General features: G+C 33.3%; 5 protein-coding genes across 7 annotated transcripts; 1 reads left to right on the plus strand and 4 right to left on the minus strand.

Annotated features, from left to right (window-relative positions):
• Positions 1–165: 165 nt before the first annotated feature.
• LOC144852183 (3-hydroxybutyryl-CoA dehydrogenase-like) lies at positions 166–11390 on the minus strand. 2 transcript variants are annotated; one of them, XM_078709930.1, is made up of 8 exons: positions 11237–11390; positions 10506–10642; positions 10001–10106; positions 9273–9367; positions 8594–8690; positions 7985–8083; positions 7549–7659; positions 166–494 (listed from the first exon to the last, which is right to left on the minus strand). In XM_078709930.1, the coding sequence occupies exons 1-8, from the start codon at positions 11286–11288 to the stop codon at positions 313–315; spliced, it is 879 nt and encodes a 292-aa protein (XP_078566056.1). In that variant the 5' UTR covers positions 11289–11390; the 3' UTR covers positions 166–312. The 2 variants fall into 2 exon arrangements, with proteins under 2 accessions (XP_078566056.1, XP_078566057.1); XM_078709931.1 differs by lacking the exon at positions 166–494 and adding an exon at positions 6763–6936.
• LOC144852184 (calmodulin-lysine N-methyltransferase-like) lies at positions 2807–16737 on the plus strand. 2 transcript variants are annotated; one of them, XM_078709933.1, is made up of 11 exons: positions 2807–2926; positions 12064–12227; positions 12729–12790; positions 13128–13188; positions 13611–13665; positions 13893–13956; positions 14396–14456; positions 14548–14622; positions 14734–14797; positions 14904–15032; positions 15201–16737. In XM_078709933.1, exons 1-11 carry the CDS (start codon positions 2924–2926, stop codon positions 15273–15275), a joined length of 813 nt encoding a protein of 270 aa, XP_078566059.1. In that variant the 5' UTR covers positions 2807–2923; the 3' UTR covers positions 15276–16737. The 2 variants fall into 2 exon arrangements, with proteins under 2 accessions (XP_078566059.1, XP_078566058.1); XM_078709932.1 differs by lacking the exon at positions 2807–2926 and adding an exon at positions 11504–11624.
• Positions 16738–16740: 3 nt separating this feature from the next.
• Positions 16741–18294, minus strand: LOC144852976 (uncharacterized). The gene has a single exon (XM_078711031.1). It carries the CDS (start codon positions 18292–18294, stop codon positions 16741–16743), a length of 1554 nt encoding a protein of 517 aa, XP_078567157.1.
• Positions 18295–19580: 1286 nt separating this feature from the next.
• Positions 19581–20647, minus strand: LOC144852127 (sphingosine 1-phosphate receptor 1-like). Its single transcript, XM_078709846.1, has one exon. It carries the CDS (start codon positions 20587–20589, stop codon positions 19654–19656), a length of 936 nt encoding a protein of 311 aa, XP_078565972.1. The 5' UTR covers positions 20590–20647; the 3' UTR covers positions 19581–19653.
• Positions 20648–21042: 395 nt separating this feature from the next.
• Positions 21043–24243, minus strand: LOC144851914 (contactin-associated protein-like 4). The gene is made up of 6 exons (XM_078709573.1): positions 24189–24243; positions 23381–23638; positions 22708–23043; positions 22201–22361; positions 21958–22102; positions 21043–21356 (listed from the first exon to the last, which is right to left on the minus strand). The coding sequence occupies exons 2-6, from the start codon at positions 23628–23630 to the stop codon at positions 21163–21165; spliced, it is 1086 nt and encodes a 361-aa protein (XP_078565699.1). The 5' UTR covers positions 23631–23638; positions 24189–24243; the 3' UTR covers positions 21043–21162.
• Between the last annotated feature and the right edge of the window lie 85 nt (positions 24244–24328).

The following is a 24328-nucleotide window of genomic DNA, read 5'->3' on the forward strand; positions in this document are numbered from 1 at the left end:
CCCTGACCCACAATATAGACGATTTTTTATAATACATTTTTTCAGAATTAATATTTATATTTTAAAATTGTGTATTTTTGAATTATATAGTTTGAATATTTGAATTCATAATTAAAAGATAACCAATAATACTTTTCTGTACCAGACAAAAAAACTTTATTATAGTCATGATTTGTTGAATACTGTCAACTTATTATTTACAGTTAAGACTATTACTAATAAAAGCATTCATTGTTTTCAATCATCTGTTAGTATTAACAGAAAGAATAAAACAATGAAATATTATCACATTACACAAACGACGCTCTTCTTCTATGATGTATAGACACGTATGATCTCCATAATAGATTTACGACAAACAGGACAATAGTCTTTGCGATTGAAGAGCATTTTCGCACACTCGTTACATGTGACCATGTGATGGCAGGGGCAGAGTAAACAGTTGCGAAGTCGATCCATGCAGATTGCGCAATCACGATCATTTGTGGGTATGGCTAAGAAAGAGATGATTGAATACAACATGTGTTAGTGAAAGAAACATGTTAATTCAAAACAACAAAAAAACATTGAAGAGAAGCTTCTAGTGTTAATGCATTTTGATGCCAAACATATTTAAAATGCCATACAGAAACTCAGACCATAAACAATTTGTACAGATGTACTTTAAACATTACTTACACAGCATTTATGTTTGGTTCATTTTTTACCATGATGATTTTATTTTTAAAAATTGATGTGTCAATAATACATTAATTATCATTATTATATAAAATTGGCTTCTGACAAATACTGTGGATCATTAAATAAAAAAATAAAAAAGACTATATCTTATGTCTGAATGAAAATTAGGAATGCCTGAAAAAATAATAGCAAATTAAAAACGGCAAAAAAAAAAATGATTTACAGATTAAAATTTATATTTGATATTATTATATAAATTGTTTATAACTATATTTGCCCTACATACTGTAGACAGGGAGTTGAAGATGTTATATAATGAAGTGCACCAGTTATTTTGAAACAGATACAGCATGAATATATATGTATTCAGCCTAGTTGTAATTAAAATAAAAATACACTACTTTGTAAATTAAAATGCATGAAAACTACGGATTCATTATCATACAATGGATTTTATTTGCTATTTATTCTTGTAATGGTTAAATTTAAACATTTCATTTGAGAGGATTCATCAATTACTGACTGATCAAATACTGACTGTATGTCAACCACATAAAATATCTGACAATAGAAGTATAAATAATATATACAACAATATTGTAGATGATATAAATATGTGTTCACACAAATAGTAACCTCGGTCTGGTTTCTATAATTAGTACTACCTTATTTTACACAGCACTATACAGAGAACCCCTATTAAGGGGACACTTTAGGGGCCAAGTAAAAGTGTCCCCTCCATAGGGGTTGGCCGTAAAGTTAACACTTGCTCCTCATTCATTTCATAGTAAAGTGTCCCTTTTGTAAATGGTCATAGAAAATAACATAGATTCTGTATTTTTTGTTTAAATCTACTTACTGTTTACCGTTCGTCTGTGTAAATTGGCCTTTAAAGGAAGGAGTGCTCCTTTTAATTTTAACTTGCTACTGTATTACAAATTATAATATAAACTCTGTTTTTTGTACTACAAACTTTTAAATTTTTAACAATTTATACATTGGACATTCAACATTAATCTGACACCTTCTCAGCTAGTGAAGTGTGAAAACGGAATTAAATGTGAATGTCACGGCTGTTGTGATAGCAAATTGGTATCGCATCTAACACCACAGTGACAAAAATTATTGATGCTAACATAACAAGTGACTTTTATTAGTCATCCAAACTTGTCTAACACTTCAGTTTAAAGTACATCGTTTTGAAAGATATGTCATTAAAATTTTATGCATGGGCAGGTAAAAGGGAGCATTACCAATAGGTGAACATGCCAAAGATGCAAGTGTAGAAAAAGAGTCCCTCATTCCTTGTTTGAAATGAAAGTTTCCTAGAGGGATTCAGTACTTGAGAACAATTGCAATAGAATACATTTGGTGCAAAAATGCGTTGTGAAACAAGAGGTCTACAATATCAAAAAGTGTGATGTGCCTGTCACGACAAATATGGTCCGGGGCCGGACCGATTTTGGCAGTGGAGGACTCCTTTTGGCCACAAATTTAGAGCAAAAACTTTGCCCGACCGATTTTGCCCCAGACCAATTTTGGTGTGACATGCCCAAATATGTTAGTTATATGCTCAAATATGGTAGTGATATGACATCATCATGTCCATATATGGGTACATCACATTTTTTTCACATAAAGTTTGATAGTGTAGACAGAGCTTAAGAACATTTAAACTAATCATTAATATTATAGTTAATATCTCTATGATGCTATCTATCAACTAATTTCAACATCTACTATGGATAAAAAATGATCCTAATGATTGACATTTCAAGACATGTCGTTCTGGCACTCTAATTAGACCAGATTACTAATTATACAATTTTTTAAAGCCAGGCATTTCTTTTTGGCTGATTATTTTTTTTATTACATTTTAAGACTTTTTCTAGGAGTATTTTTCAATTGTCCATTGATGGTATGATAAATCTGATTCCCTTTTATTAATATCTATTGTTTTGATATAGAGATCTATAATAATAAAAATAAATTGATGACATATCTTTCTTATGTTCTTGCATTTATGTGCACAAATTGATAAATTTCTGAAAATAAATTATTATTAATTTGGATCCAAATGAAATTATTTCAAGATTTTAAATGATTTCGTTTCTTAAATGGCAGGAGGAGGTATTGTGGAAGACTAAATTGGAACAATGAAACAAAAGACTGAGCAGAATGGCGTCAAACTGTTGAGGGTATTGTCCAACAATGACAGTTATGATGATAAAATGGTCATTTTATGGTAAAATAATGATTTTGTATTGTTTATTACAGAACAATTGATTAAAACTTCCTCATTAACATTCTCTCTAGGATGCTTGCAATGCACCTCTTTAAAAATAATGATTTTTTTTATTGCACTGTGCAAATTTCTTGATTAAATGTGTATTTTTATTTAATTAGTTTAAAAATGAGATGAGTAACATTACCAAGGAGTAGAAACCTCTCAAATTAATTTACACAGACGAGCAGTTGGTAAGTGGTAACCAAAAAGCAACAAAATAGAATCTATGTTATTTCTTGACCATTTACACAAAACACGGAGCTGTTGAGCGGAAACCCGTTCAGGATTGTGATAATAACTCATACTATAGAGGTTATTATCCAGTAACCTTTAGTTACTCCTCTTACAGTTACACATATCATATGGTACCATGTGGCCTAGAAAAAAGCCCCAGACAAAGTTAACGGTAATTTTGTCTAAATTTTTGAAAAAGGCTAACTTATCAAACTACTTGAAATATTGTTGGCCAATCAGAAGTCAGGGTGGGTTTTTTAAATAGTTAAGATGATATGTTTTAAGTTTAGTTTTAGTTTTGGTATGAAGGTGAACAGACACAGGCCAGCAAGAGGGCCTGTTCATTAAAGAAATATACTTTTACTTTAACTTTAATGCATTTTTGATGTTCATCTTTGTCTGATAACTTTAAATATTAAACCGCTCGGACGTTTCTCCTATATGACTATATAAGCAAACCGCTCGGACTCATGCGAAGCCCGTAACATGGTGGCAGCGGTGCTGGAAACGTTTTTAACCCGTTACTATTAACATTAGACGAACTGTGCTGTGGTGGACCACTTCACAAATTTTTTTTTTATGGATTGCTTGACTTGGATTTTGATCTGAAACAAGACTTTACCAACATTGTGGATGACATTGTTTTCATGCCAGAAACACAAAGGGAAGGAAAACTTTCTGTCTATATCATCAATGAGTTTCAAGTTAAAGGTACATTTTTCATTTTGTGGTAGAAGTTTGTGATGCACTATAGTTTAAGTTTTGTTATATATATCTTACTACGTCTTAAGTCATAGTCATTATATATTGTATAAGTACATTAATGCCTAAACATAAGTCAAGTAGGATCTTAAGATCTCAACAAAGTTCCATAATGAATACCGATGAAGCACAAACTTCTCAGGCTCAGAATAGTACTGTTGTACCAGATATACCCGAAACCACTCTGGTAACGAGACCGAAATTCCGGATATGGTACTTGATAAAATTTCTGTAGAAATTGGGGGTCAAAGGATTTTGATGCACATGCATGATTGGTTGGCCTATCAAAAAATCGAAATGGAAAAAGAAAAGTTAGAATTAGAAAGATTGTATGTAATGAACATCCTATTGTTTACCTTAGTAAGGATGTTGCCCAATGAGTTAAATTATTCAGTTGCTGAACAAGAATGTTTAGCTATAGTATGGTCAATTAACAAGTTACGATATTACTTACAAGGGCACAAATTTACAGTTATAACTGACCACAAGGCGTTGAAATGGCTTGACAATACCCGCCATTCAAATAATAGACTAATGAGATGGTCAATGACTCTACAACAATTTACTTTTGGTATACAATACCGCAAAGGTATAACAAACACCAATGCTGACAGTTTGTCACGTCGATGTTAGTAATTCAAGTAACAGACAGTACATTACATTATTTTAATTTATAGTTAAGTGAGTGCACAAGTTTTATCAGACTAACATTTTTATGTACTGTATAAGGATTATTACAAATAATCTGACCTTATATAGTAAAATTAAGTATTAAGATACAAACGAAAAGATTCTCACAAAGAATCTATATATATTGTGACCATTATAAAAATTGTGTAAAATTGGTTTAAAAATTATAATATCTATATTGTCAGTAAAGATTATATTTAGCATCACCAACTAACAATTGGTCAGAGCACTTCACAATGTTGAAGGTTATATGTACTACCAACTTACACTTGGTATTAGACACTTTTTACTGTATTGTAGTAACCGATTTATTATGATATTGTGTAAAATTGGTTAAAAATTATAATATCTATATTGTACTTAAGTAAGGGTCAGTAAAGATTATATTTAGCATCACCAACTAACAATTGGCCAGAGCACTTCACAATATTGAAGGTTATATGTACTACCAACTTACACTTGGTATTAGACACTTTACTGTATTGTAGTACAGCAGATTTATTATGATATTATACTATTTAAGATTTAGAATTAAGTATATAAAGTGCATCTCGAACTGTTGCCATAAAATGTTATGAATGTGACCATTAACCGTATCATCTTCTTTTATACAAACTTTGAACACTGTGACCTGTTTATGAACTCTTACATTTATGATTGACAGCAGTGCAACAGTGAAATGAGGAGCATTGAAGAAAAACTTTTATGTAATTAATTTGATTGATATTTTACTTTTGACAGCGTGATTTTTGCAGAACTGCAGAACACTTTATGATTTTGAAGTTAAATTTAACACAGTGGACACCATACCATTGATGAACAATAACTTGAACAATGAACTTTACATTTTGATGATGGAGCAGTAGAAATTATAAACAATGCATTTTTAATTTTAATACTGCAAGCTGAACATTTGAAACTACTTTGAACATTTTCAGTTTTATATTCTCATATTATATTGGTTTAGTTATTAAGTACTGTAGTTAAGGACATACTATTTTTAGAAGAGTGACACACTCTTTTATTCAGTAGAGGGGTGTGATAATAACTCATACTATAGAGGTTATTATCCAGTAACCTTTAGTTACTCCTCTTACAGTTACACATATCATATGGTACCATGTGGCCTAGAAAAAAGCCCCAGACAAAGTTAACGGTAATTTTGTCTAAATTTTTGAAAAAGGCTAACTTATCAAACTACTTGAAATATTGTTGGCCAATCAGAAGTCAGGGTGGGTTTTTTAAATAGTTAAGATGATATGTTTTAAGTTTAGTTTTAGTTTTGGTATGAAGGTGAACAGACACAGGCCAGCAAGAGGGCCTGTTCATTAAAGAAATATACTTTTACTTTAACTTTAATGCATTTTTGATGTTCATCTTTGTCTGATAACTTTAAATATTAAACCGCTCGGACGTTTCTCCTATATGACTATATAAGCAAACCGCTCGGACTCATGCGAAGCCCGTAACAAGGATAGATACAGATTCTGTGACAGCTAAAAACAAAACAGTCTAGAAGTGACTGACTGATTCTTTTTAATTGCATCATTATTAATTTGATCTTCACCCATTACAGTATCAATCCTGGATTTCCTTCATTCAACGGAAAAAATGTAAAATGTTTGCACAGCAGTCACATATGTTCTGGCTAAATCTCTGTCTACACTATCTAACTTTATGTGACAAAAAAAGTGATGTGATATGGACATATGGATAAATCATATCACTACCATATTTGATCATATCATTCCCATATTTGGGCAATCGCACTTCTTTTATCAAACTAGTTTGATAGTGTAGACAGAGCTTAAGTTATCTACCCTGGTAAGTTGGTTTCATGAGCATATTTATTGGGTAGGAACCCAGACAAATAACTAAGCCTGAAAAAGCATGTAGTGGATTAAACATGAATGTTAACAGTACATGTAGTATACAATGGTAATCATTGCAATACTGCGTATATTACTCTCTATCACAAGCTTTTGATTTTTTTGATCATTTGCCCTTCTTTTTTCCAACCTTATTAAATTTATAACTTTCGTATAAGTACAGTACTGTATTATAAAATAAAAAATAAGCCTATACTTGAAATGAAAGCGCACCTGTAAGTACAGTACAGGAGACCTGCAAAGGTGTGAACACATGTGTAACACCTGGCTGATAACAAGTCAGGATTGTGCTGTAAAGTTCAACACCTTCTGGTGATGATTATCATTCAGGAATAAAGACGCTATACTGCTATTACAGCATTAGCATTAAACAGAGATTAGTGAGAATTTGCACTGTTAGGATTACACAAATTATAAGATCTTTATCTTAAGCACTACAATTAATCATCAACAATTAACTTTACTATATTTCTTATAAATATTAATCCTTGTTTATAATATAAATGGGGTTAGTTAATCCTAGATATGAATCTTTTGATCATTAATCTCTTTTGAATTGAAAATAGGATATAATTATGTTTGTTTAATGTATTTGTACTTCACCTATAAACTCAGAATACTATTGTAAATTGGTTCAACAGCTTTTGAATAGAATATTATTATACAAATACAGAATCCACTGTGAGCTGTTGAAGTTTAATAATGGTTTTCTTTCTCATAAATTCAACAGTCAGTTACAAGAGGCAATGTGTAAGTGATCTTTTTTATTCTCCACATCCTGTATAGTTTTTTTATTAGCTTTTACAAAAATTAACTTATTGTACTGTATATATTGTTGTCAATTTTAAGCTGGGACTTGTGAACTATACAGCTTTATTGACTCTCATAGAAGCCCCAGACATTTTTGTTGAACAAATAAATGAAATGAAATTTCACACATAGCACTCTTAAAAACAAACAATTTTTAATAATAATAATAATAAATAAATGTTAAGGTAAACTCACCATATTCATCATCTTGAGCTGGGGAGAAGTTTCCTGAGTGGCCTAGCTGGGGTAGGGCTACGGTTAGAAGTCCGGGTAAGCCTTGCTGTCGACGAATTTGTTCTCTCCTTGCTGAAATAATGAAATACAACTTTGAAATTTGACCAACCAAGGTAATCTAACAACAAGATACTGAGCTCGCCTTGCCAAGATAGGCGCTTGTAATAGCCTTAGGATCTTAGGAAATTCATACTAGTTAGAGTTGCAGTACCAAGTACATTATTCTCCGGTTTCTGTTAAGGGGCGTAGAACTGATTGTGTCGCAGCCACGCATAAATCCTTTGATCCAATGGAGCTCAGCATCCTGTTGTTAGATTGCCTTGGACCAACTAACAGTACATTTTAAGATAGTTTGTAGACTGGTTTGTAAGTATTTGATTTGATTAACGGTACAAACCTATTTTGCGAGACTCGATTTGTTGTGGTGTAAGTATCAACGGTTCTTTACCAGAACGAAAAAATAAAGTTTTACCCATCTTCTCCAGGAATGCTTTTACTAAAAAAGAATTAATCAATGGTACAATAATATTAAGATATATAATAAATAATTAATTATTAAATATAATATTTAGATGATTGTAAATAGTAATAACAGCAAACCGTTGCTGGTATTTTGTCAGTAGGTCTTATAAATTCCAAATTTAGTCTTTAAGACTCTTTAAGGTTCTTTTGATTCATTCATTCATAATGGTATATTTATTATTAGAAATGATCTTTACAGTAAAACTGAATTGTGATTGATTTTTACATGATAAAATTTGCAATGTATAAAAATATAAATCTAATACACATTAAAAAGACCAAAAAAGGGGCAAACCCAAAATGACAGAAAAAGAAACAAAAAGCAAGGCAGGTCATTTTTAACTGGCTTACCATACCAGTAAACCAGTTAAAAGTAACTGGCCTGAATTCAATTTTACTGGTCATCAATTGTTTCCATGAAAAATAACTGGCCAAAAGAGGCCAGCTACCAGTATGTGATTGTCAAGACAACAAATAAATCAACCTTTTTCAAGCACTTCAGTTGATGTGTATCTTGTCATTGTAATTTCAACTTCTGGAATGGCATACACAGGATGTAGAAATCGCAGACCTAATGTTTGCTGTAAAATAAAAAATTTATTATAAATATATAGCTTGTTGGTTTACATGCATGCTTATATATCCAGATCTCCTAAGTCTCCCGATAATCGTGGAAGATATCCTCCCATCTCCTGCTAAGGTACAATTCTCCCATTTGTTTTAAATATGTATTGGAAGAAACATCCAGATAGTTTACTAACTTTATTATTAATTTAAAAATACATTTCCCTCTTGTCATTTACAGCCTTTGCCATACACATTTATAGATTCCAATACCTACAGTAGCACCCTCTATAATAGTTTGATGTTTTTTTATAGTGCCCTCACTTGTTTGGTTACTGTATGCTTACATAATATTACATTTGTCCAAGTTATTGATTTTATTTTTCATGACAGCAGCAACTATGAATACAGATTTCTTTGCAAATAAATTGGCAAAATTAAAATGCATTGTATTCCTAATTATTACGCAGCATTTTGTGGAATAAAAAGCACTGGGGCCTCTTAATTGAACAGGGGCAGTGTAGCGAATGCAGTGGAATGTTTTTCTTTATAAGTGACACTATGGTTATTCACAGAGGGGTCTTGGAGACTATACATACCTCTTTATATGCTGTTTTTTCCACAATCTCATTAACATCCAAGTATAGAGTGTTTGTAACAAATATTGTTGATGGCCTACACAGGTGTGATGTCCCTAAAACAAGAGTATACATTTCCATGAACAACTAATTTAATTATTTATGCTGCGTTACACAGTATACCGTAAATCTTATAATTGTAACCCTGGGTTATTATTCTTTGATTATTTTTTAGAGGGGGGGGGGGGGGGGGTTACTATTAGAGTAGTTGGTTTTTATTTGTATTATAGATTGACATATAAGGTGGGCTACTATTAGAAGGGGGGTTACTATTAGAGTGTGGGTTAGAAGATTTACGGTAAGCATTATTACTCCATGGTATCATTAGAATCTACTCATGCCTGAACATGGAGTAATAATTAGGTTAATTATTACCCATGGCCTGAAGTACAGTAGTATGTAATAGCTAGATTCTGTTTCAGAATGGTAGATGAAGGAGATGATAATTCAACAGTGTGTGACGATTGTGGAATGTGGATGGAAAACATGTTCCAGTCGTCACCATCAGTTATCCAAAAATGAAAGATCGCCAATATCTTCTCCATGGGCCATTAGAAACTTCAGTCACTTGAGTTGTACAAAAGGGTTATTACATACATACCATATATCATGAGTCCTTCCTTTTGAATAGGCAAACATAAAATTAAAACAATTAAACAAATTAAATAAGAGATTCTATAAAATCATACTTTCAAACAAATCTTTTTTTATTTCCATATTGTCGACCACTGCTTCAAAGATGAACTCAGCATCTTGTACAGCTTCTTCTAGTCTTCCCATACACAGAACCTGGCCCTGAAAAATTAATAAGTCTCAATGTATTGGTCATAAATGGTTACACACTAACGTCTATGCCATGTCTGTCCATTGATCATTTAAAGAATATGAATTTTTATTTATTTTCATCCCTCTATAATGTTATTTTTTATTTTTATTTTATTTTATTTCCAAACCCAACCAACAGCAAAATAAATTCGCCAATAAAAGGAGGGTATGTATTAAGTATTTATATTGTATTTGGAGTTGACCTGTTTCATTATTTGGAGTTGACCTGTTCCATTATTTTAAGTTGACCTGCTTCATTATATTAAGTTGAAAAAAAAAATGGTGTCCGCTATTTATGTAGATTTGTTATTCCAAGATAGGCTAGGTAGTTAATAAACAATAAATTTTTAAAAAACATGTAAATCGTACCAAGAACTGCCTCTGTATCATCAACCCATCTTTCTTGAGATCTTCTCTGTCACTTTCAAGATTTGAGTAAAGAGCATCCAATGCTCGTGCGTCACTGTCATATACTTTGACCAAGTGTCCATGATATGCTAAACAACCTGAAAAATTAATATATCATTATTATATTTTAAATCAATAATACTGTCATTGACAGAAGAAATATCGTTGGTAGCACCGACTGACATGACTTCCTTAGTGGGGAGAAGCATGTAATAAAAATTGAAATGTGTAACAGTGCATTGAGATGACATATTGTTTGTGGAATCATATGCTCATAATAATAATATACCATTACCATTATTTTTTTAAACACCAATAAATTATGTAGTACAGTAGTTGTACCTGCTATAGGCCTCTACCTAACTAGTAGTAGTACTTTGTGCTGTTTAAAATTTTATTCAGATATTGTTTTGTTTTGTTTACAATTGAATAATAAAGTCAGTTGGTATCCACAAAACACAGATAGTGATATACCCTCCTCCCCACTGCTGGCTAGCCTCTAGAAGCCTACAAATCCAACTACTAGAGAGAACAGCATGGCTAGGCCTAACTGGCTAGGTTTATGACGGTGTCGTGGAGGACTACAAGTCACGCACATCATCCTTATGATGGACCAAGTTGCTAGGCTCTCTCTAGACTCTAGTCTAGGCCTAGCCTAAAGTTGGAGATTATAATCTTAATTACTTACTTACCGGCTATTTTGGTTCCTAGAATTCCACATCCTAAAACAGCTACTTTAACCATCACCTATTTTAAAATCAAACTTAAATAAAAAAGTGTTTCTAATGTGATTTTAAATTAACAATTTCCTTGTCGAGTCGTCAAATTGATTGTTATGAATTTTCGATGACATTTGACCTTTGATAGTTGGATTTCAGAGAGATATTCACACTTGGATAGTATCCTCCATAGTGTTAACTGGTGTATTTAAAATTGCTCACTTGTACGTTTAAATAGCCCACACCTAAGACACATAAACAAAAACATTGGATTTTCAAAACGATACGCCGGTGTTATTTTACAAAAATGAATAAGTTTGACAAACAAAAAGCAAGTGATCGCTGGGAAATTTTACGTCAAGTTAGTTAAAGTAGTTATTTATAATTTAGAAGAAATTGAGTATATTTTAATGTGGTTGATTTTTAGGAAACTTGAAAAATAGTCTAGGAGGTAGGCCTAGGCCCTACCTAGTCTAGCTAGCCTTACTCTACAGAGATAGATAGAGGCAGCCTCTCAGACTCTACCACTAGTACTACAACCTAGTAAAATCAGTAGTCTAGGCCTTATTTAATTGGTTGTGTGTTATAGTTTTAGGCCTGTCTGCACTACTCTTTTTTATATAAATAATGCAAACAGCTTTGCTTGGGTAGTGATTGTGATGAATAAAAAACTTCTGAACTACTGTTATTGAGATTTTTGTATTGTTTTTTGTTGTTGTAAGTTTCACTTGCTTTATTTCATTTGTACACTTATCTTATTATGAAACAATGCATTAAATATAACGTTTTTTTTCCTCCAGGCAATTCTGAAGAAAACCAAAGATGAAGAAAAACACAAGAAGACATCGATGATAGAATTTGTTTCATTCAATTTACTTACAACAGATCAAGTACTTGATGAAAATGGAGATGTCTGGCATCAATATCAGTATTCTTCTATTCCATCTTTCAGAGCACGAATCAAGTAAGCCGAAGCCCAGGAGTCAATTTTATCAAATAACAAAATAATTTGAACTTTGTTTTTAAGTCTAAATATTTTCACCTATTTTGTTTTCTTAAATCTTTTTTATGATGATTTCCATAAGATAAAGAGAACTGGTTTGATAAAAAGCCAATGACCTTGTATAGATTGGCTAGAGAGCGGACTCCTCACAGGAAAGTACATGACGCGATAACATTTTGAGTACTCTCTCTAGCCAATCTATATGGGCTTATTGTAAACCTAATTTTGTTCATTTAAGCACTTCTAACCATTTGGACACAAAGATTAATAGATGTCAACTCAGTTCCATACCGATTCATTTATAAGCCCACTCATTTTATACATACAGAAATACCATGATTAAACCATGGAGGAAATGATGATTTAACCCTAGTACTGAATCAATGTATCTATCTATCTATCTATCTATCTATCTATCTATCTATCTATCTATGTAAATGTTATCTTTTCCTTTTTTTTAAGGCATATCAGCAAATCTTTTAACCCAAAAGAACTCATTGGATTTAATAATACTGGTAATGTATGTAAGTTACAGTATACAACTTTCTAAAATGTTATTTAATCAGATTATTATAGCATTGGCTGTTTGATTAATGGTGAAACAAGATAAAACATTTTACACATTTCTTAATATACTTTTGAATAAGTCTTACTATCTTATAATAAAATTATAATTGATAATCAGTATAATAGCTTCTTTGCTTTTACAAATTTGGGGTTGTCAGGTCAGTTTGCACAACACTGAGTTTGTCAGTCAAGATTGTAAGTACTGTATGTACAACATAGTGCTATTAACATTTCCTAATGTTTTAACTCATGTGTGCTATAATAATGTGGTTATTATTCAATATGTATTTTCAGGTGTATGGCCAGCAGAAGAGGTTTTAACTTATTGGTGTTTGGAGAACAGAGAGTTATTCAGGTGAGTGGAAAAGATTTGAATATTTAGACTGCAACTAGCGAGATTTCGTTTTGGGACGGTAAGACAAAGGACAAACATTATATCAATCTAATAGTATTGATCAAGAACTGAACTGAACAGAACGGTATAATACTACTGAAAACTGGGCTTATATAAATGTGTAGATTAATCTGAATGTCTCTCCTCCCATCAACCTTCCCGAAACAAAGCTCAATAAAAACACTGAACTTCAGGATTTATGTTGCAAAAGAATTTTATTTATGTAATAAATATTACAAATAATAGACTGTAATTGAAAGTTGTTTTAAAAAAAATTTGATTATGATATGATACGATAGTATTTATTGTCATTTTACAACTAGGTACAAATGAAATTTGATTAGGTTTGTGTTCCAATTTGTTTTCCTTTTTGCAACCTGCAGAGAGAAGAAAATATGTGAACTTGGAGGAGGAATGACGTGTCTTGCAGGATTAACAGTAAGTATTTACATGATGTCATAAACTAATTTGCATAATTGGAAAACTCACTTGAACAGAATGTGTGATTACATATTCTTATCAACTTTGGCTTAATGGTTTTTTCAAACATCACCCTAGAATTTTGTTAAACTAGAGGATTGACTGAGAATGCCCACACATGTGATCATTGCATCCGGTTGAAAAACAGTTACGTTGTATAACATCTTATGTATGTTTACCCACAGATAGCTACTAGTTGTGAAGCAGAGGTAGTTATGCTAACTGATGGCAATGAGGACTCTGTCAAAAGTATCCTTTAAAACATATTTCATAGTTAGTTTTACTGTCCTAATTAAATGGTACAGTCCACCAAGTGGAACAACCTGACCTAAACTTTTTACTTATATAGTAAGTTGTTATTACTTAGTTAGTCCCCATAGTTAGCTATATATTTTTTTACTTTATGATGTCTGGGCCATATTGGTTGTAACTTTTTATTAAAGATTGTTTACTCTCATTGTGTCATCCATCAGATGAGACGTTGATCTGGTTGGTCCTGTGTTTATACAGTGCATGAAGAATTTTGTACACATATTTAAAAATAGTAGGAGTTGGCTCCCGGTGTGTGCTAATCTGGTTAGGCTCTGTACTGCTGAAGTTTTTTTATTAGTTTTAAATTATTCAAGAATATTATATTAATATATAAATTAAATATATATATTCAATTATAATCCAATTTCTGTACCAGATGTAAAGGAGATTTTAAAAGAAAATGATGAACATTTAAAAGCAAGTCAAGTTGATGCAAGGTAATAATAAAATTTATTTCTATTTTTTCCCCTTTTTTTTATCTTCTTTTGTAGGTAAAATGTACTTAAAAGTATTATTTTATCATTTTAGTGTTTTACGCTGGGATAGACCACAGGAATATAATAATTTGACGGAAATGTTTGATTTTGTCATCTCTGCAGATTGGTAAGTACATTACAAACTGAAAAGTTCAATTCAATCTTTATTGTGAACATCGTTATCCACATATTATAAATAAATTATATCTACAGTATGATCATTTTTTCTTCTTTTTAGTTTGTTCTTCGATCAGTACAGAGAAGATTTGGTTAAAACAATCAACACAATTCTAAAACCAAAAGTTAGTGAAATTTCATCTCTGCAGTTTGAATAAATTGGAATGTCGAATAGAAGCTCATGTAGTTTTTTTTATTTAAAACCCTTTACTTTTCTTGTAATTCTTTTAGGGTATATGTGTCATATTTGCTCCAAAAAGACACAATACGTGTGAAGAATTCTGTGCAATTGCGAAAAGGAAATTTGAAGTTACAATAGATGAGAGATATGATGCTGTAGTATGGGATAAACATATAAAGGTACAGTTTAAATAGATTTCCAACTGGACAAGCTATCTAATAAACTCACCAATTTTGTAAAATAAACAAAGTTCAACATGCATACTTAGAATTGTTCTGGGGTAAAACAAATCTATGGTATTGTTATCATGTATACTTTAGACTTGTTTAACAATTTTTTTTCTTTAGGCTTTGGAAAATTCTAGTGATATTTATGATGAAAATCGACATTATCCGCTGAAAATTACTCTGACAAAAACATGAAGCTGTAGGGTCAAAGGTGAAGTTGATGAATCAGGTGATATTTATTAATGAAATTAAAAAAAAAAAATGTAAATGAAAATGTTTTGGAAGTATATATAGCCTTACCACGTTGAATCATCGATTCTTGTCAGAGCACAGAAGTTAATCAATGTTTGGCTGATGATAGACGTTTCAGAGAGCAATATGGTGTAATGGTAAAGGATATTGGACTTGTATGTGAGAGGAATGGTTTCGAAACCGGTCTGTTCTTTATTACTTGTATGGGATTCTGTTTAGCGATATCTCTGATAGACGTTTCAGAGAGCAGTATGGCATAATGATAAAGATATAGGACTAGTATGTGAGAGGCAGGGTGTTGAAATCTGTCTGTTCTATATTACTTGTATATTGCAAGATAAAGTACTTTAGTTTCATTTCATTGCCTCATCCTTCGGATGGGACATAAAGCTGTTGGTCCCTGATACGTACACATGATAAACCTCATACGTTATTTGAAAAGAGTACCAGTCGTCTTCCAGTGTGCTGATATGATTGTCCTGTACACTGAGCCATCTAGGAGAACAGGCTGATACCAAGGCAATCTAACAACAGGACACTGAGCTTGCCTTGCCAAGATAGGAACTCGTAACAGTCCTTTGATCTTATGTCTGGCTGCGACAAATACCAACAGTACTGTACTATGGACATGGCGCACAGTATCTGTTAAGGTGTGTGGAACTGATCATGTCGCAGCCACAGATAAACACTTTGATCTCCAGACCTCAACATTCTGTTATTAATTGCCTTGCTTGTACTGAACAAGTCACCCAGAATAAAGAAAAAATAACCAAGTAGCAATAATTCAAGAAACAGGCCATAAATAGCATGGTCGTTTTCAGCATTGACATAAGATCAATACCTGCATTGATTTCCCCACTTCAAGATGACTGTAATGTTTAATCTTTAATAATTAATGTAGTTGTTTTTGTTTATTGTGTCTCATGGCTTGATCTCTAAAACGCTCAATAAGTTAAATTGAACCTTGACGGCACAAAGGTCTATTGTCGCACACGAGCAACATAATGATTCACACTAAGTATTACAATTAAAAATGTGTTAGCTCTAGCCTGATGACGTGTGATGTATTAAAATAAATGTTTACTGTAAGAAAATGAAATTTGTGCTGTAGAAAAAGCAGTACAGTAAAAATTAGTACTATGATACACATTTATTGATATATACACGACAACTTAATCAACAATTTATCGGAATTAAAGTTGTACTTATCTTGATGTGACGAAGGAGATTTAACACGGATGCTACTTTAAATATGATATTTCCTTTTGTTTTTGTCACGGGAAAGTATCCCCTAAATAGGGGTTTCTCAAAGGAATGGTTCTACGTATGTTACATTTAAATTGTAATTAATTTGATGATTATATTTTTACAATCTTTTCATTCAAATAAACGTGTGATACACCAATTCTTAATTCATTTGAAATTGTCTAACTATAAGAACTGCTCTGGCTGCTGCCGCAAATTTCTTCAAAGGCTTCCGTTGATGAGTTGCTACTAGTTCTGGGGTGAATACAGCCATCGGTGTTCCCAATTTAAGCGTTTCACGACCCAGTTTAGAGTCCGTCTTTTTAAACGACGGTCTTTGTGTGTGAAAAACATTCTTCATCGGAATGTCTTTAGCTATGTCTTCGTTGTGTGTTAGGCCTACTTGTGAATTATCATCTGATTCTGTCATGTTTTTTCCATCTTCCACCATTTCATTATCATCTATTTTACTTTCATTCTTAACTATATCACAATCTTGGTTACGGGTCACGGGTTTCTCTGACATTTCTTCTTCACCGTCTTTGACACTATCATTTCTACTTTTGTCTGTTTCTTTTTCGTCAGGTTCTATACTAACTAACGATTCTTTACTCTCTTTTGGTTTGTCATCATTGTCTTTAACATTTACGTTGCCAACAATTTCAGTTTTATCACTTAGGCCTACAGCGTCAACTTTATCACTTACAACGTTAACTTTATCACTTGCGACGTCAATTTTATCGCTTACAACGTCAATTTCAATCAGTGGCTTAAACACAGGCATTCCTTCTTTCAATATACGTTTGTTAGAAAGAACCTTATTTTCGTGTGGATCTTCGAACTTTTTCTTCTCGAACTGGTCAACAGAACCAAACCCAAGCCATGCGTACATTTCATCAGACTTCTTCGAATCCAATAATGCTCTCGATCTCGAAACTTTTGGCGCAAAATCACTCGTTATAAACGGATTGTGTTTGAGAAATTCTTTTTGATATTTCGTTGGAACTAAATTTGGCGGGAGCTTAATAGAGCTACGACCCTTTCGTCCCTGTGTGATTTTTCCAAGCTGACCTGTTTCTTTTGAACTCAGTGGAAACGTTTGTGACAGGCTTTCGTTTTTAAATCCTTGCAAAGTTTTGATTTCGCCACTCGCTATCAAGTTGCTCAGAGATATTCTTCTTTTCAGCTGAAATTCGTTTTTATTTCTAATACCTGTTGGTTGTATCTCAGGAAGAGTGATAACTTGAGTTTTTAGACTTGATTCTTGGTAAAATCCACTATGTGGGGTATTCCCTCTGCTTTGCTCGTGTAACATCTTCAATAACTTGTTCTTCTCGGCCAATTTGCGTTTGATATGCGATGCTTCTAACTCTCCAAACGATTTGTTAAATAGAACACTAGCCATTTTCTCCTTAGGAAACTTTCTATGATCTTGACGAAGACCATCTCGTCTAAAACTGTTTAATTTATCAGCTTTTTCTTCGGTAACTTGTAAGCTTCCCTTTTGAGATTTATTACTTTCCATCAGATGTTTAAGATGTTCCATCTTCCGTCGCATTTCTTTCTCTTCTCTGCTAATGCTAGCTTCAGTTATCCGCCTAGCATAGTCGAGATGCCTAGCCTCTCGTTCGGCTTCTAATTTCACAATCACGAACTTTCCTCCTCGATTTGAAAGCGTATTACGACGGTTGATCATGGCCCTGTAATCGCCCTTCATTTTCTGGTTTTGTTTTTCACTATTTCAGAATAGTTGTATGTTGTCTGTCATTCTTCGGAGACACGCAGTAATCTAAAGTTGACAACAATAATAAAACAATTTAGTATCAAGTGTTTCTATGGCCTTAATCAGGTCAAGAAACTATTGAGATCTCGCGTATTATTAAGAATTGATTATAGAGAATGTCTAATTATTAAATTTCTATTAGAACACCATACACTAATTGTGATGATCGATGTTTGGAATTAGTCATAGTAAACTAAAATGAAAGATTGTTACTAATAAGTTATTCATTAATGTGATACAAACACACTATTAATGAATTACGTCATATTTTACGGCACAGGTACGCGAGATGTGATTAAATAGTATACGGTATTCGCCATCATATGGGAGTTTGTTTTAAGTATTGGTATCGGTTAATGATAACAATGTTCAATATGTTTTCTATAAACATAACACATTATATATATTATCAAACTGTGAATATGAGTGTATGGAGATGCGTACGTAGGCCGACTATCCACGTACGTTGTACGTTTCATCTGCTATATTGAAGTAATTGGGCCGAGAGGTACATACACATATTATATTGTACTTCTAATTATTTTGTAATAACAGAACAGAATAACAGAATAATATTTAAAAAAAAGGTTTTATTAAGAAGTTAACAATGTATAGGTCATAGTATGTTTAAACTTCTTATAAAACATATTGTAAAAGTTACAGATTATGTTCTGTTTGTAGGCCTACGTTCACTTCTTTTAATTTACAAAATATGTTATTTAGCACACTTACCTGAACAGGTACATATTGAATATTGGTAATAATACAACGCATCAAATGATTTATGATTACAGAATCATCTCCAAACCATGTGAACAGGACGGAGAACGTGGCGCGATATACTGCTGTTTCTGTTGATTTGGGTTGCCGTGTGAAACAAACAAAAAGAACCACGTAAGACTCAACGTAGAATAAAAGAAGAGATAATCCTAATCTTTACAATGATTTAGAGAATGACACTTAACGCTATTCCATACATTGTCTGAGTTGTTTTAATCTTCTAGCATTACTGGCTGACAAATCTAAAATTAAACATACGTATAACAAAGACGTATGTTTTGTTCTAAATAGGACGCGATAAAGTTATTCTTTCAAGTAATAGGCCTGATGTATTTAAATGGTTATGCTTAAAAAATGTTTCCGCAATTTCATATCGTTAGGCCCTATATGTCCTTTTATATCGTTGCTAAAATAGTTAATTTACTTTTTAATATTGCGTTAAACAGTTCGTATGTAGTGCGTTTTAGAGATTTAACTGATAGTTAAAAGCATATCTGATCTTCTCTGTATTTATTAACGTCGAATATGAAAAAGTTTCCCAATAGCTTGCCGGAATTTTTGATCTGCTCGAGCGTAGATCAACGGATTTGCTAACGCGTTTATCATGCCAGTTTGAATGAAAACGAGTGCATACACGTTTACAAAATCATAAACCACAGGAATCGGGAAAACAAGTGCAATGCTAATTACTATAGCTGGTGTTATGCAAATCAAATACACCCTTAAAATACGACTAGTTGTTTTTGCTGCTCGAAAGTCGATTCGACCCACTTTGGCACCTGCTGAAGAAGATATTGTTGCGGCTATTTGCCGAGAGTGTCGCTTTGCTTCTCGGTAAACGCGAAAGTGGAGAGCAAGGGTGACGGTGATGGCCAAACCAAACATCACCAGACGAATAATTATATACACGGAGTAAGAAAAGGTTAAATTTGTTGGAGTTCCATTTGCAAACACCATTTGCTTTGTAACGTAAAACAAACCACCAATCGAAATTCCCATCACCCAAACTCCTACACAAAGAATCAGGGCTCTCCTTTTGGTGACTTGCAAATATTTAAACGGTTGCATAATACACCAATATCTGGTCAACGCTAATGCTACGATGTGTAGTTGAGATGTACACCACTGAAAAACAAGAACGTTCCCGATAGGTAATACCAACATAAGGTTCACCGCTGAGGCATCAGAAGCTAAAACAATAATCATACACCAACTGTAAAGTATCCCAGAGATGAAATCCGAAATCGCTAGGCTGGCTAGAAGCATGTAAGAAGGCTCTTGTAATGACTGGAACTTGCAGACAACCGCTACAATCAAGGCGTTACCAATAAGAACGATCGGCAACAGTGTAAAGACAATAACGGAGTATACTATATAGTGGATATGGTAGTCGTGCACCTCTACCGAATTATTAAACAACAGCGTTTCGTTAATATTATCCATTTCCATTTCGTAACGTTCTTAATATCACAGCTTATCTCTGGATATCAGTTTAATCGAATGATGCAAGAAGAGTTAATTAATGCTATGCAGGAGTAAATATGAACAAACGACGAAGCTGTCAAAATGTCAAAATCTAAGACGGATTGAAATAATAAACAAGTATGAATGACAGTGTAGAGAGCAGTTACTAACTTGTAATGGATGGTGATAATATCTTTAAAGGACAACTTCACCGAGGACCATATTTTAACAACGTATTAGGGACGTCACAGCAATTTACGGCGACGGCTATACGACGAGCGCGTACGTGCGGCGATATCCTTAATCTCGCGATGGTTCTGAAATCATATGTAGGCCTACATCCCTATATGGTCCTCGGTCAATGTTGCCGTAAAATATTACGTAAGTATTGAGTCTGGAGATTCGTATAATTAAGAACGCCAAACTGTAACTTAATCTCCAGACATTTTATTTTAATTGTTAAAAAACTTCAACTGTTATAATAAACGATATAAAATGTATGGCTCTACGAAATCTATTTTGGTTGACACTTTTTGCATTATATTTCAGTACTGGATCTTAATTGTTTCGTCCTGCACACTCAAGACCTCCCAGCGTAAGAAAAGCCTGTTTGGAGCCAGCAGCATCGCCTAAATAAACTCGTTTAATTGGTAGAACAGATTTATCTGTTATGTAGCCAGCATCTGTTTGGTCAGCATCGACAGAACTTGGTCCATCACAGTTGCATTTGGTACCAGTTGTGATGCACGCATCTAAAAAAGAAAAGAAGAAAACGAAGCTAATTTAACCTGATTACATCAAAGACAAAAAGCAAAACTACGGTTTGGCATTAAAGGATAGAGAAAAGGAAAAGGAAAAGAGGAACACCCAAAATGAGACAAATGTCTTGATCATCGATGATATAATTACCATCGAGCAAATCGTCGTCATCCTCATCATCGTCACCACTACTTTCACTGACACCAATAGTTCCTCTTACCAATGTCACTAAGTTCATGTACATGCATTGTCTCTATAGTTATCATAGTCTCTGTCCTATAGCTATACTACCGCTCCATCATTCTGACTGCCAACAGAACTACTGGTCATCTTGGATGACTTAATCACCATTTATTATTGTTGTTAGTGCCTGTTTTCCTGTCGACGCTATCGTCGTTGATCGTTAACAGTTCAACGACGATCGTTTGAATCAAGTTGAAATGATAACGATAGCGAGTACCTTTCCTGTAAATTTCAATGTTTACGTAGAAGATTGCCGATTATTGTTAACGATAGTGTCGACAAGGAAAACACGCTTTAAGTCGATGAAGAGAACGTTACGTGGATATCAATATCAGATTCTGCCCAACTAACCTGTAACGCCACATTCACATGATTTTGAGTTGGTGGGTGCGCCTCCCCAGTTGATTAGAACTTCGTCGTCACGGGAGACAAGCCAACCCCTATGCTTTCTATATCGTTGATTGTATGCAAGAAGCTTCGAACCTTGACAGTTATACTACAATGGTATAAAGAATTGTTAAGTGAGTTATTGTGTAAATGTCCTCTGGAAATAAATATAAGCGCCATGGAAACACACCCTTATTACCAATTTACCTGAATGTATTGTTGACAAGAATTTGAGATGTTGACCAGTGCTGTCATCTGCTGGAATGTTGGTTCGTACGTAGGCTCGTAGACGTACGAGCCCGGACGGCTGTCTCCGTTAACAGTCAGTGGCATCTCTAACTCCTCGCCAACCAGAACTAATGTCACACCTGATAAAGGTACAATGGAAGAAAGAGGTGTCTGAGACATACATTGCATAATCTCTATCCGATAACCCCACCCTTACATCCTTCAGTATCAATACATTTTGTCGAAAGTAGATGGGATGATTTCTCATAGAGCAGTAAAGCCTTGTCTACACTATCAAACTTTATGTGTCAAAAAAATGTGATGTGCCCATGGACATAATGATGTCATATCACTACCATGTTTAAGCATAGCACTACTATATATCACATTTTTTGACACATAAAGTTTGTGTGTGTGTAGAAGGCGTAACTCTAGACATTCGACGGTTAGAGTACGGTAACTCTACAAATTCGACTGTTAACGTACCTTGCTCGTATGACATACTGCAATACACAAAGAACGGTTCAAGTTCACCCTCTAAATCTGCATCTATGATGTACATACCACTGATGTCGAATCCTTCCTTGTAGATTTCTTGACAAGATCTGAAATAAATCGGGTTTTGGAAACGTGCCACTGGTCTGGTTATTGTAGGACTTGTCATAATTTGTGATGTTGATGGTGCTCTTGTCGTGCTAACAATGGGTTCTGTTGCCTTTGACTTAGTGGGCGTTGTCACATCAGGTGATGTCTTAATATTCATATCAGGAGTTTGTGTGGATGTTTCTTGATGATCTATGGCTTCTATCTCTGTAGCTGTATCTAAAAAATACATGTAAATAAATAGATTGTACATACAGTAGAGTTTGTGAACATTTCATTTAAAGATTAATGTTGAATATGGTTGATGATAGATTTTTGTTATCAATAAAGTGTGGACGCCACACAAAAATAAGATAAATTTAAAAATAAGCACATCTAATATATTCTCGGTAAATTGATATTAGAGAACGAATGTTTTCTTCCTGAGTGATGGTGTGTAGTATCCGAATGTACTAATCCAATTCTCGGAAAACTAAACTTCTAGAAGACGATTCTTACTGTCACCACCGTTTCAGTTTACGAAGGACGCCATTAAAAACATATTTAGAAAACCTACCTTTTATAAGTTTTTGAATTTGATCCATTTTATGTTGTCTATGGAGTGTAACTGTATTTTCAACAGACGCCAACTTTGATTGGATAAGATTTGACGCATTCAATGAAGAAGAATTGTATCTTCCAATCATGTTGCGCATTATATTTCGTTGGGTATTAGATATTTCTATAATGTTAACGTTTACTTTTCCTTTTCCTTCAATTAATGTTGCAGCTACCAGAAGCAACACGGATTTGAAAATAAGTAACATTTTGTAATCTATAAAGAAAAAAAACAATGGTATTTGTTTATATGTGGTGGCTACCATGATAGCCCGCTGAAGAACTATATTTTCACCAGTTTTCAACTTCATTACTTTTTTAAATGGTCATGTATCAGGTACATTTTAATTTTACCGGCACAGTTTGATCCAATATGTTTTGGAGTTTGTTAGAACTTCTCAGTCTCTCGACTAATACCAACTACAAATACATATCGTACTGTATTTTAGTACATATATATCACTATTATATAAACAAAGAGCCTATGATTTTAATAATGTAATACAGGAAATCTGGCTAGATGTCGACAAGGTCCTACTGTACTTGCATCTGCTTAGACAATAGCCATTCTATGCGGTAGATACCACCATTGTTGCTATACTGGCATATGTACAACTTTTGAAAAACTTCGACGTAAAAAAAACTACGTATATGCCGATGACACGGTAGTGGGCCTATTTCGACAATGTGGCATATAATATATCTTCTGTGTCAATGTATATGGGCGTAGTTATTATACATACATTTTAATAATAATGAATACTTACGTATAAGGTCAAACAGTGTCACCGATCCGTAAATTGTTCCTATCTGTGACCGGAAAAGGCATCACACGTCACGCATATTAATACTATGCTAAACTCAATAGGGTGACTTTGACTTTAAAAAAAATAATTTACCCATCGCG

Source organism: Antedon bifida, chromosome 9, assembly GCF_963402885.1.
Source record: "Antedon bifida chromosome 9, ecAntBifi1.1, whole genome shotgun sequence".
NCBI lineage: Eukaryota > Metazoa > Echinodermata > Crinoidea > Comatulida > Antedonidae > Antedon > Antedon bifida.